At 50.5% G+C, this 13,551-nt stretch overlaps 1 protein-coding gene across 1 annotated transcript; it reads right to left on the bottom strand.

Annotated features, from left to right (window-relative positions):
- Positions 1–12,028: 12,028 nt before the first annotated feature.
- LOC111155827 (oligodendrocyte transcription factor 1) lies at positions 12,029–12,897 on the bottom strand. The gene has a single exon (XM_022516244.1). The coding sequence runs from the start codon at positions 12,833–12,835 to the stop codon at positions 12,029–12,031; it is 807 nt and encodes a 268-aa protein (XP_022371952.1). The 5' UTR covers positions 12,836–12,897.
- Positions 12,898–13,551: the final 654 nt, after the last annotated feature.

Genomic DNA, 13,551 nt, shown 5'->3' with positions numbered 1-13,551 from the left:
GTGGCTGCCATATTGGACACTCCAAGCTGAGAGTAGTTGGAAGAATGGTGAACCATGGTCTTCGAACCATACCCCAGGGGTGGGTTATGAAGGACAGATGTGTTCCTCTCTTACAGATGAGGAAATCAGAAATCCCAAATTTGCAGAAAAATGAGTTATGTGTGCATCTGCCATTCTTTGATTGATTCAGGTCAAGGTCGGGTCATTTAATACAGATCCTACCTTATGAATGAATCATAGATATTGCTAAGATGTTGAATATAACCTTAAAAACATGAGCATGGGCTGTCTGGGTGGCTCAGTGGGTTAAGCCTCTGCCTTCGGCTCGGGTCATGATCTTGGGGTCCTGGGATCGAGTTCCGCATCGGGCTCTCTCCTAGGTGGGGAGCCTGCTTCCTCCTCCCCCTCTCTCTCTCTCTCTGCTTGCCTCTCTGCCTACTTGTGATCTCTCTCTGTCAAATGAATAAAATCTTTAAAAAAAAAAAAAAAATGAGCATGTGTGGAATGAGTGGGGAGGAGACAGGACAGCTGAGTCCTCCGTGCAAATGCAAATGGAAAAGGAACTTCACAGCTTTGCCAGATCGCTTCTTGCTTCTTTCCAGAAAATATATCTACAATGCGTTCCTGCCTAGTGAATGACGAGACCCTTTTTAAATACCCTGGTAGAAACAGGTGTCATCTATGTTGTTAGTAGGAATGTTAACTTGGGAGGCTAATTTGACAATGGCTAGAAGACTTTTTCAAGGAATAATCTTAGGAAAATCCTCTACACATGCAAAGATATATGTGCAAGGATCTTCACTCAAATATTGAAAACAACTCAAGTGTTCATCCAGGAGGGTCTGGGGCAGTGAATTATATATAATATGTCCATTCTGTGGAATGCTTGGCAACCACTAAAAAGTGACCTGTGTGTATTTATAAATAAATAGATGATTAATTAACTTATGTAAAACTGACCTAAAAAGAGTCACAGTATTGCAAAAACACAGGAAAATGTAAGTTGCAAAGCAAGCTGACTAAAATACCATCTTTGTAAGAAAGCAAAAAAAAAAAAAAAAAAAACCTTTTTTCTGCCTAGGTATTGAAAAGAAAATTTTGAAAACATACAGTAAGGCTATCTGAGGGTGTGGGGCTATAATGAGAGACTTTAGAGAGGGAGTTTTACTTTCTTTTGCTTTATATACGTGATAATGTTTGAAATTTTTTAAGGAGCATGGATTGTTCCTATAATCATAAAAATACACAAAATAGTAAGTAGATGCCCAATATTTTACAAAAACACCCAGTGCTATTGAAGCTATGGGGACACACTTCTTAGGCCCTACAGGTAGAATTGCAAATTGGTCCCTTCTTGGAAGCAGCCATTTGCCAACATGCAACTAAAGCCTTATCGATATGATAGCCTTCAGTGTGTGACTGCCCCTCTAGAAATTACCCCAGGATACACTGATAGAGAGATTTATGCGCAAGGATGTTCGTCTGTATGTGAAATACAGTGGGGGAAGAATGATACATTTCGCTCATAGGAAGTAACTTCAGTAAAAATCTCAATCACAGCGACATCCAGGCCAAAATGGTGAGTTAGGAATCTATCTATGGGCATAGAAAGATGTCCATAGTCTGTAGTTAGAGCAATAAGATAGGTGGCAAGACGGTTTGTATACTTTAATTCTGATGAGTATCAGACATTTGATTGTATGTACATAGTACCTCTGCTGACAAGAAAATATGTAACAATATGTATGAGGGTATTGTTAGCAGAGGTTTCCTTAGAGTGGTGAGATTATAGACAATTTCTATTTTCTTCTGTAGTCTTTTCTTTTTAAATATTTTATTTATTTATTTACTTATTTGACACAGAGAGCGGCCAAGCAGGGGGAACAGCAGAGGCAGAGGGAGAAACAGACTCCCCACTGAGCAGGGAGACCTTTGTGGGGCTCCATCCCAGGATCCCAAGATCATGACCGGAGCTGAAGGGAGATGCTTAACTGACTGAGCCACCCAGGCGCCCCTCTTCTGGGTTGTTGTTGAAATGGTCTTATTACTTCCAATAGTAATGAAGAGATCTCTCTCTCTCTCTCTCTCTCTCTCTCTTTTTTTTTTTTTTTTTTTTTTTTGCCGTAGAAGCCAGTTTCAAAATCTCCCTCTGTTTGTCTCAGAACATTCTGAAGTAGAAATAGTCAGTTGGCCATTCTGGCATCCCTGAGCAATCATCACGCTGGCATGGGGCACGGGCTAGGACCCACTCTCTGGGAATCTTATTTCAAAGGCTTTTAACACTATTTGAGTTGCTGCTAATCAGGGCAGGTCATTAGACCTAGAAGGCCAAGTAGAACCAACGAATCCTCATAATGGAGATATTTCCAAATTTTATGTGTGTGTTTTAAATTAAAAATGAGCTTAAACCATTTTTTTCTCAGCTGGGGGGAATCATTCCAATTGAAGGGGCTACTGAGGGTTATTCATTACTGCTGCCCACACCAGAAGCAGGCAGGCCTCTTCTGAAAGCCACGGCGAATATTTTCCAAATGAAAGTAGTGATTTTTAGAATCTGAAGTGTGGAAACTTTCCCACATTCCAAAGACTTGCAGACAACTCATGACATGAGAGATCAGTGGACTGTCCCTCGTCTTGGTGAACCGTCTCCCAGGCTTAAGAGTTTGGTATGAGGGCAGCAGTGTGTGGAGATCAGGCATGGCTCAGAAGACATGACTTCTTTATTTTATCCAATTAAGCACTGGGGTGAGGTGGGATCATATTCCAAGATTCCTTAGGTTTAATTTTCAAAGGTTCTCTGATACGGCCACCCCAGTCTCCCTGCATGGGGTCACCGAGCTTCCAGGCCCGAGTAACACCCCTCCACCTGATGAGGGTAGGGGGAGAAAGGCAGTATTGAAGACCTGGGTCTGGCAGAGGCCCCCGCAGGGCTTCAGACATTGAGGTCAGCAGGTCTGATCACGGGGCACCGCTCAGTCCAGCCCCACACCTGCCTCCCCTCTGGTGGGGCCGGATTCTCTCTGCTGCACTCCGCTGTTGACCCCAGGCCCTTAGGACAGGCCTGGCAGCAAACAACACGTTCAATAAAATGCTCAGTAATGGTGCCGAGCCCTGTTGTTGCTGCTCAGCACCATCTCTATTTTTAGAGGTTACTTAAAAGAAAGACAAATGACTCTAGCACCAGCACGGTCTCCATCCTGCCTTCTTCCAAAGTAAGTAGCCCAGCAGAATAAGAATAGTTCCTTCTGACAGAGGCACTGCTGCTGCTTCTTCATTTGAACAAGTGTTTCTGGTGAGGGACATTCCTGTCACAGGCTGCAGTTTGCTCCAGCGCCATCCCCCGGGGCCACATGACTACGCACACAAGCACTATCTCGAGAACTGATTGTCCTATTGGCCCCCAGCAGGCAGCCGCCCAGTAAGGGGGTCCTGCAGGGACCGCTGAGCCCCATCCCCGTCTCACTGGCAGGAAGAAGCCCTGCACCTTGGCGGGAGCCTCTCCCAGGCCCTACTGAGTCCTCTTTGACCTCCCAGTGCAGAGGATGACTCAGCCAGTGATTTCATTCACCCAGCCTGGTGTTTATGCCTCTTGCCACAAACCAGTTGATACTGTTTGGAGCTGTCCTGAGCTGATGCCATGTGAGGGGGGTGGGGGTGGAGAATGTCATCCAGTCAGCTTGTGGCCTCTGGGTCCAAAACAGCTGAAATGTTGTGGCTTCTGAGGAACTCATTGTCTGCGAGTCAGTCGGTGAGAGAAGGAAAATCCCAGTGCCTGCCCTCCCTTCCTCTCAACCTTGGAGAAGCATTCTGGCCTCGGGGGGACTCCACACAGTCACTGTGGGTCCTGACTGGGCTCTGAGAGCCAGCTTGGATGGAGGGAGCTAGCACAGGGCTCCGGAGGAGAAACCCCACAAAAGATACCCTTGGGGGTGAGTTAGAGCCAGAAGGAGCTGGGGGGCTGAGAAGGGCAGCTTTGCTCATTCCAAACGGATCTCTACATGACGCTGTTCAGTGCTGGCATGGGCTTACTCATGAATGGCAAGAGAAGGCTGAGCACACGCCATTGCTTTCTAAACAACCACCGGCAGTTTACATAATCCCGTAAATCATGTCTTTCCAGACAGGGGGAAAAACTGTACGAGAGAGAACAACAATCCCCAGGACAGTAGATGCTGTGCTAACAGTTTACACACACAGCCCTATTCATGCACTGTGAGGTAGCTCCTAAGACGACTGGATCTTACAGAGGACCGTCCAGGGTCAGGTGGCCAGGGAGTGGACTGACCCACTGGGAGGCACACCCATGGGGCGGCGGGCATCTAAGACTTTCCAGGGCAGAGAAGGAGGGAGGGAGAGGAGATTGGAACACAGTCCTCCTGGGTTCCTAGGAGTGGAGGGGGACAATGGAGTGATTCCCTGCTCCTGTCCTTCTCGTGGTGGGGGGGTGCAGCACCAGCAGCATTAGCTCCACCCCCCGCCCCCCACCTCCCCAGCCAGATGGCTCTGTGATCAGAGCTGACAACTCTCCCTCTGAGTTGCTGTGGGTCTGTGTGAATAGAAAATAGTAAAGGGGTAAAGGGCATCTTCTGGTGCTGTCACAGGCCCTAGATCCATGGGTTCCATGGTCATGAGTGGTATCAAAAGTTGTCTATTAAATGGAAGGCTGTGGGATCCAGCTTTATGTTTTATTCTCCACTGGTGGTGAGTGCAGTGAGAGTTGTCGTTTTTACGTCCTGCCCAGGACTGTCTCTGATAGAGCAAAAGTCTGTGAGGAGCCAGAACTGGGGGGGGGGGGTGGAGAATGACATCAGCAGAACCTGCCAGAAGCAAGTGAATGAAACAGAGCGACAGCAACAACAGGATACGCCCCTTGAGTGGTAAGCCAGGTAGATACCACCATAGCGAACCATCTTCAAAAGTTTTCTTTCCTGGGGCGCCTGGATGGCTCAGTGGGTTAAAGCCTCTGCCTTCGGCTCAGGTCATGATCCCAGGGTCCTGGGATGGAGCCCCGCATCGGGCTCTCTGCTCAGTGGGGAGCCTGCTTCCCGCCCCCCCTCTCTGCCTACTTGTGATCTCTGAGTGTCAAATAAATAAATAAAATCTTTAAAAAAAAAAAGTTTTCTTTACTGATTCCTCATCTGCCTGACTAGTATTTTTAAAGATCTGAATAGGAAGATACTTAATGATCGCTGCCATGAAAAGCTGTTTTGGGTATTTTGTTTGTTTGTTTGTTTGTTTGCCTGGTTGCTTGCGGTGACAGAAGGACCAGGGACGCAATGTCTCCAAGGGTGCGGGCTATGTGACGTCTGCCTTCTGTCCCAACCACATCCCTGCATCTCATGGCTGTCCTGCCTTATCTCAGCCGCCCCGGGAGCTGGAAACGTCAGAAATTACTGTGTGCTGGGACGGGTGGAACCCTCACTCACTACCACACTGAGTAGACGTGTTCTGTGTAGCATCGACCAGACCCAGGCTGGAAAAAGAGGAGGGGCTGGGGGTTCCACAACCTTGCCTGCCCAGGAGGAGGAAGGAAATGCAGGGTCTCCCTCTTCCAGACAAAGCTTTATGTCTTTCGCTGCCTGGCTTCTACAAGTTCCCCCGGCAGCATCAGCTTCCCTAGTGTTTACCTCTTTGTGCTTCTTTGTTCTTGTCGGTAAAATGGTTTAATCAGAGCGCCCCGAAATGAAGTCATGCATGTAAAAATGCTTAGAACATGGCGCGGCACCCGATAAACAGTGTTAGCTCCCGTCAGTAGTGTTATCGTTGTTATTCCTAGTTGTGATGCTCTAGCACCTGCCTGTCCCCAGGTGAATTAGCTTCTCCTTCTCTCTCTTTCTCCCTCCTTCCTGTCCCCGGCCCCAGCACAGATGCGTGCTCTAACCTGATCTTGTTATCTTGGAGTCTCCAGGTTGTACCACTTTGTCATTTCTCTAAGGAGGTATCTGGATTACTTAGAAGCTGCTGGGACACGACAGACCTTTTTTTTTTTTTTCTTTTTTTAAAAAGATTTTATTTACTTATTTGACAGAGAGCAAGAGAGCACAAGCAGGGGGAGCAACAGAGGGAGAAGCAGGCTCCCTGTTGGTCTTGGGATCATGATCTGAGTCAAAGGCAGACCCTTAACCGAATGAGCCGCCCAGGCCCTCCCACGGTAGCCCTTCTTGATGCCGGTGCTCCCCGTCTAAAACAAGTGTTTTTCCAGGCCCCATCACCTACCTCTGACTGGGGCTCCCCGTGCAGGGCTCGGGGTGCCTGTCCTCTCTCTCTCTCTCTCGGGGCTTGGCGGCAGCCAGCGCTCATTCCTGGCGATCAGGCCCTTGGAAAATCACTCACATCCATGAAAAACACTTGGCAAAAAGCTGCTGACATTGTCGAGAAAATCAGAGCCCATGAGCATCAGAACCCCGAGCGTCTATGTGGGCAGGGTGAAAGGCGTCCCAGAACGGAGAGCCCCTAGGACACTCTTTGCCCTTGGCCGTCAGAGGTCTGCTCCCTCGCCTTCTGCCAGTTGCTTTCTGAAACTCTGATGACAAACATTTGTCACCATCGGAGGCTCTCTCAAAGGGTTTGCTGCGCCTCTGCCGCTCCCTGTCACCAATCTGGGCCTCCCTCCGGGCTAGGGGGCGAGGCTGCCGGAGAAAGTTCAGGTGGCTGAAATGCAGCTGGGCCCCTGGTGGGGAACTGGCCCTGAGTCTGCCTTTTCTCAGTGCGGCTCAGAGGGGCAGTCCGAGGGCTGGGCACAAAGGTCAGAGATTTTCCAGGAGGCAGGAAGAATGGGTTCATCTCTTGCCACAATTCCTTTTCCAGGACATTCTAGTCCCACCAAGACAAACCAAGGAAGCACCTTCGCTTTCTCCAAGCAGGTGTTGTCCCTGGCAAGGCTGCCTCTGACTACCTGTGTGGCCTTGAGCATGTCTCTTGAACTTCCTGGGCCTCCACTGCCTTATTCAGTAGGGGGCAGGGTGGACAGATAATCCCCAGGTTCTCTTGACTCATGAGCACTCTGTAGGCTTTAAAGAGAGGATCTGGCACTGGTGGCCTTTGTCCCAGGCAGTGGCCCACCTGCGTGCTCTGTCCTCTGTGGTCATTGACGAAGGCCGAGTGAAGGAAAAATGCACTCCCTTTGCTTTCCATCCAGGTGATGTCCTCCCGGAGCACCAAGCAACCTGTAGTGTGTAAAGATGTGGACTATTGACCTAATCGTCCTGTGCTCACAGCCTGAGATCTGGCCCTTCAGCTGGACACAAAGGGGTAAGTTCTCTGATGGAGCAGCTAATCCCCTGTGAACAGAAAGAATTTGGCTTATTTCTGATCGGGCATTTCAGCTTTTAAGCTGGGCTTAGTTCGAAAGGACAGAATGGGAAGGGCTTGAAGAAGTCATTTGCGGCATCTCCACAAATAACGAGACTAGCCTGCGGGTAGCTCGCGGACTATCTTACTACTCCTTTTCTGCACCTTAAATGTGGTAAGATAACCTGGACCTTGCCTGAAAAAAAAGGATGTTTTCCTTTCAGCTAAAACCTGCTTGAAAAAAGTGAATTTGCGTTTTAGAAAAATATGACATTTTTTATTTTTTTATTTTTTTTTTAAGAATTTATTTATTTATTTGACAGAGAGAAATCACAAGTAGGCAGAGAGACAGGCAGAGAGAGGAGGGAAGCAGGCTCCCCACTGAGCAGAGAGCCTGACGTGGGGCTCGATCCCAGGACCCTGAAATCATGACCCAAGTCGAAGGCAGAGGCTTTAACCCACTGAGCCACCCAGGTGCCCCGAAAAATATGACATTTTTTAAACTTTTGCTTCATGAACACCCTTCCGTAAAGGGAGTGATCTTATTGGAGATTTGCTGAGCGTGCAGAAATGGAAGGGGTAATTCATGAGGAGGACAGTGCCTTCTGGAAGAGATGCACTTTCCTAACAGATGTGCTCTGTGCCGTGGTGAGAAAAGGCATTGGTGTAACCGCTCTTACTGGACATCCCCTTGTCCTCAGCAAGTTCATGAAGCATCCTTGTGTGGTGAAAAAAAGAAAAAAACCTTTTTTCTTGCTGGTTTCCTTTATACTCCGCCTTCTTTAGGCTCCAGGAGGTCTAGCTAGCGGGCTGAGGCTTTGAATATTGGTGGTTAACTTTGACCCAGCCTCTCCTACGTACCAGGGAAGTCCACAAAGACTGAGTGGGTGATCCTGAACTAAAGGGGTGCATGAAGCACTATTGTTAATAATCGGACCTTTGGGACATTGCTTGGAAATTGCTTTGGGAAATTACTTTCCATGCTTGGAGCACACCTCTTCCTCGATGGGGGCACTTACCCCATATATTTCGCAAGGTTATATTTTCAGACCTGGTGTAATCGGCTTCCCTTAGAGGAGAAAACCTGTAAATAGACCATCACTACGGACTAGGTAAATCCCACAGTGCATTTGATCTGCTCTCCGTTTACTGATTGCTCACCTGACCTCCCACACTTCTAACAACGTAATTTCTCAGGGCCGTGTGCCTTTACCGCTTAGGTTCCATTCTCCCCAACCACTGGGATTGCGCGTTGGTGGTCGGCTGGGTGCAGGGGTCTCTTTGGGCTGCGAGTCACGTGTTCCTTATCTTGCTTCTGAGGCCTGATGGACTTTTCTCAAGGAGACTCCCTTAATCCTTCTCTTCTTCCCCACTGGTCCCTTCAAAGACCAGATTAAATTTGTTCTTCTGCAAAAAGCTCGCTTTGGCTAAAATCAAGCGAGGTGGCCACATCAGCTAGCTCTTTTGCGCATGACGTGGCATTGCAGATCTGAAAGATCCACAGTCTACCCCATACATGTCTAGGCTTAAACACCGTACCTGCTCCAGGCTCCGCTCTGCCACAGACTTATGTTGGGAGGTCTAGCTTTCATTACGGACACTGTATGTAATTACCTTTTTTCTGTTTGATCCTACAGGACTCTTGGATGCTCGCTGATGCAATTTTTCAGGATGTCATCTTATAAGGTGCGGGTCTGCTAGTCTTCTGTAGTGCCATGGCCAAGAGACGCTATGTGTAGACGGATAACTTAAGTATTTTGATGAGACTCATAACAGCCCAGCAGGTCCTGGTTAAATGCATTCATAATCCTTAGCCGTTCTAGAAAGCATGATTTTCTCAGTTAAGTAAAAAAAAAAAAAAAAAAAAAAAAAAATCACACATATTATTACCTTTTCTCTAAGATATGGGTACTTACTCTGAATTGTAAGTAGGGACCGGAAGCAGGGAGCCCATCCACCCGTTCTTGCCCTGTTCTTTCCTGTGTCTTTTGGAATGATGGTAGCATATGGTGATGGAGTTGGGACTGAAGGGAAAACTGTTTATTTCTAATCTCCCAGAAAAAAATTTTTTTTTTTCAGGGAGCATCTGATGAGGTTTTGACTTAGCTGTTGAGTTTTTACTTTGGGTTCTTTGTCAAGAAGCAAGACAAGCAAGGATGGGGATTAACTAGGCAGAAAATCCCCATTCAAATTTACTTTTAAATTTTATTTATTTATTTATTTTTCCCCATTCAAATTTACTTATTCCAAAGGCCTGTGACTTTTCTGATGGCAGAGTCTGGGAAGAATGAGAAGCTCTTTCCTGAAATGGGTTGGTGCGTAAGAGTTTCTCTCTGTCATACCCTCTCCCGCCTCCTCCTTGAGGAAACAGACACTTAACCAACATGGTGGGGAAGGCCATTCCATCCTTCCAGCATTGGGTACCACTCCCTCCCCCACAACACGTTCCCCAGATGAATGCTCACCATTCTTAAGTGCTTACCTACCTCAGATAAACCAACATGGATACAATGAAGTCACCTCAGGTTTTCTTTCCTTTTCTGAAGATTAAAGGGAACTCTTTCTCTTTTATTAACCCCCTGCCTTTAAACAGTGGTTGGATTTCATTAATACCTATGAAATGTTTAAAGATTGCACATGAGCAAGTCAACATTCCAAATTCTTTATAACATCACCAGTCACCCAGAGGAGCTGTCTTCGCCTCTAAGAATGATGTCCGAGGTCATTACTTACTAGGAGAAACTTCCAACCTTGTGGGAAGAATGGGGAAAAGCTCATAGCTAGCTGTATGACACTTTTTAAGCCTCTGTCCACTGAGTTGAAAAATCCCATCCTTTTGAGAGGGATGTTGATATACAAAATAATTTTGTGACCAATGTATTTTAAACTCATTTTTAGAGGAGGAAATAGTCAAGAAGCCCATCTTGGCTGAGAGAGCTAATTCCTGAAATTGACAACCACCCACTCAGGTTGGGTCCTTAAATTTCTGCCCCAAGCCTGAACTAGACAGACAGATGCCTGTTCATTAGATCACTTTACAAATCAGGAGCCAGCTTTAAAAACTTGGAACTCTAGTCACATTTAACTACTAACCTTCATCCCGAGAATCTGAATTCACCAGCACACTGAGACTTAAAAAAAAAAAAAAAAAAAACTTTATTTTAAGTAGTCTCTGCCCTCAGTGTGGAGCCCAGCGCGGGGCTTGAACTCTGGACCCTGACATGAAGACCTCAGCAGAGATCAAGAATCAGAGGCTGAACCGACTGAGCCACCTAGGCGCCCCACCAGGACATTTTTATTAACAAACAAATCAGAGGAAAATGTTAGGTCTTTAAATGTTTTATTTTGTTGATTCTTCGCAGAGCAACGAAACAAAGTTAGAGATAAAATAAAATGCCAGTTAAATTAGGCTACTACCAACAACCAAAACCCTTAAACAGAGACTTCAAAGCAAGCTGCCGAAAGATCATAAAATTATCTCGGGTGGAATAATTTGTGAACGACTGTAACAAATCAAGACCGGTCATCCAGGCAGTTCTTCAAACGTAAAGCTGCGGGAAGACCTGCCCAGAGCGAGCCCTGGGCAAAGACCCCTCGTGCAAAGGGGCAGCGCAGAAAATGCCATCTCGCCGTTGCCACCGCAGCGGGGACCCGCCGAGCCGCCGGGGTGGGAGGGGGCGGGGGGGGCGGGAGGTGCTGGGGGCTCAGGTCCTCCTCTGCGTCTTTTAATGAGAAAGTTAATTAGCGATCGTGCTTTCAGACAAGACTGGCGGCGACTGCGAAGTGCCATGTTACCTATTTTAGTAAACCGAGAACACCACCTGCGTCAAAAGGGGTTGGTTTTTGTTTTTAAGCAAGTTCAAATGTTGGTTACGCTACCTTTGGGGAAGAGGAAACAAAATGGTGAATCTCAAGTTCTAAGCTGTCTTTTTAAGAAGACCCCAGGATTTAAAAGCGAATAATCTTTGCAACAAAACACCTGCTTATGCGATTCTCAAAAATTGCACTCTAACAGCCACAGTGTAAAAGCGGACCGACTTCCCAAACCAGCACATCCAAGGACGCTGGAGTTATCTACACCTCCCGCGGCACCGCGAGGCCAACCGTCCCACCGCCGCCGAGGGTCAGTCCGTCTGCTAAGCCCCGGACCATCTGCGCGGACTAATTGGTCTTTCCCGTCTTCCTGAGGTCGGGCAGCCTCCTTTGACAGGGATTGGCCGGTGGGAACAAGGGTGTCTGTGACCTCTGGCTGGGGAGAAGGAAAAGAACCCTTTCCTGCCCGCGTAGAGCAGCCACTTGGCCCCTGATTGGGCAGGTCCGCCTCCTGGAGCCGTGGCGCTAGGACGGTCCTACCGCCGCACCCAGAGCAAGGCAAAGCCACCGCGCCGTGCCCTAAAATCCGCACCACCCCCGCGAAGCGCGCGACTCGAGGAACCAGGAGAGACGGGAGCTGGGCAAGAGTGGGCTTGGGACCTCACATTTGCTGCCCAAAGCAGCGGGAATCCACTCAGAACCCCCAACGGCCCCCGACGCTCCGTCGAACATCCGCTCGCGTCACTTTCATTTCCCCGGGGTGTAGGCGGGGAAGGGGGCGCCCCACGGTCCCTTCCTCCGGGCCGGAAGGTTGGAAGTGCCCTCCGTGCTTGGCTAGCCTTCCCCAGTGCAGGGCGCGCGGGCACGGAGAAAGCGGGGAGGCGGGAGGCCGGGCCTAGGTCGCGCACCCGGCCCGCGCGGGCCCTCACTTGGAAAACTGCGCCTGCACGGCGGCCAGGCCCAAGCCGGCGGGGACTAGGTGCGGGAACTTGCAGACCGCGCAGGTACAGAGGCCCGGGCCGCCCGCGCCGCCGCCCGCGCCGCCGCCGGGGAGCGCGAACTGGCCGCACGGCGGCTCGTCGAGCGCCAGCGACAGGTACTTGGCGGGGCGCAGCGCGTCGGGAGGCCCCACGGCGCCAGGCGCCAGCAGCACGGAGCCGGGCGCGGCGGCCAGCAGGGGCAGGCCGGCCAGCAGCAGGCGCGGCGCCGCAGGTCCCGCGCCCTCGCCCAGCGCGCGGCGCAGCTCCTGCAGCGAGCTGCCCAGCAGCAGGATGTAGTTGCGGGCGAGCAGCAGCGTGGCGATCTTGGAGAGCTTGCGGCCGGGCGCGCCCTGGCAGTGAGCCGCCGAGTAGGGCAGGATGACCTCGCGCAGCGCGTCCATGGCCAGGTTCAGGTCCTGCATGCGCTTCCGCTCGCGGCTGTTGATCTTGCGCCGCAGCTGCTGTTGATGCTCCTCTTTGGCGTCCGCCCGGGAGCCGCCGCCCGCGTGCGCGCCGGGCCCCGCTCCCGCGCCCAGCGGCTCGGCGGGCGCCTCGGGCTTCTCGCGCGCCGCCTTGGGAAGGAGGGGGGTCGCCGTGGAGGAGGAGGACGTAGAGGAGGAGGAGGAGGGCGGCTGCCGGTAGCCCACCAACTCGTACAGGGAGGCCCCGAGCTGCACGTCTCCGGGCCGCTGTGGCCGCAGCATGGTCGCGGGGGCCGCGTTCACGCGCGCCTGGGAAAGCGCATAGTACATCTGGGGGGCGGTGCGGGCGGCCGAGGGCGCCCTTCAGGAACGCCCCGGGGTGGGCCCTTCGGCAGGCCGCCCCTCCCCGCGGATCTGCGCGCGGGGAACCGATGGCAGGGCAGCAGCCTGCTTCCGACCCCTTTAAACCCGGCTTGGGAACCTGCGGGGCCGCGGGCCGCTGGGCGCAGCCAATGGGGGCGCGAGGCCGGGTCCAGGCGCCTGCTCATTGGCCGCCCCACCTCAGGCCGGCGCGGAGGTGCGGCTGGCACTGCTCAAGAAGGTTATTGTGAGCGCCAGGGCGAGAGTCACAGGACGCCCCCCTCCCCCGGGGTGGGGGGCGGGGAGGGACGGCGCCTTTTGGGGTGAGATGCGGTTGTTCCTGGAGGACTGGTTGCACTGGTGAGGCTGCCTCCTCCTCCTCTCTGCCTCTGCTTTATTGTATACGTGTGCATATTTGCAACTGTAGTCCAATGCCAAGTAACATGATATATACTATCTTAACCACTGTAGTGTAGGCAATTAGCCGTGTTAGGTACATTCACACTGTCGTGCAACCCACCACGGAACTCCACATCTTGCAAAACTGGAGCTCGGTGCTCAGTGAACAGTGACTCACTACCTACCTCTGAGCAGCTCTTGGCAACCCCCACTCTTCGGTCTATGCGTTTGACTACCTACCTACCTCATTTAAGTGGAATCGCAAAGCATTTGTCTTTAGGGACTGA

The sequence above is a fragment of the Enhydra lutris genome, unplaced genomic scaffold (genome assembly GCF_002288905.1).
Source record: "Enhydra lutris kenyoni isolate GAN:26980312 unplaced genomic scaffold, ASM228890v2 scaffoldscaffold43, whole genome shotgun sequence".
Classification (NCBI taxonomy): Eukaryota; Metazoa; Chordata; class Mammalia; order Carnivora; family Mustelidae; genus Enhydra; species Enhydra lutris.
The sequence above is the reverse complement of the archived record's forward strand: the minus strand, read 5'-3'. Positions and strand labels throughout refer to the sequence as shown.

What these genes read in the sequence shown, in the direction of transcription:
- LOC111155827 (XM_022516244.1), bottom strand. Translation starts at nt 12,835, where the DNA reads ATGTACTATGCGCTTTCCCAGGCGCGCGTGAACGCGGCCCCCGCGACC.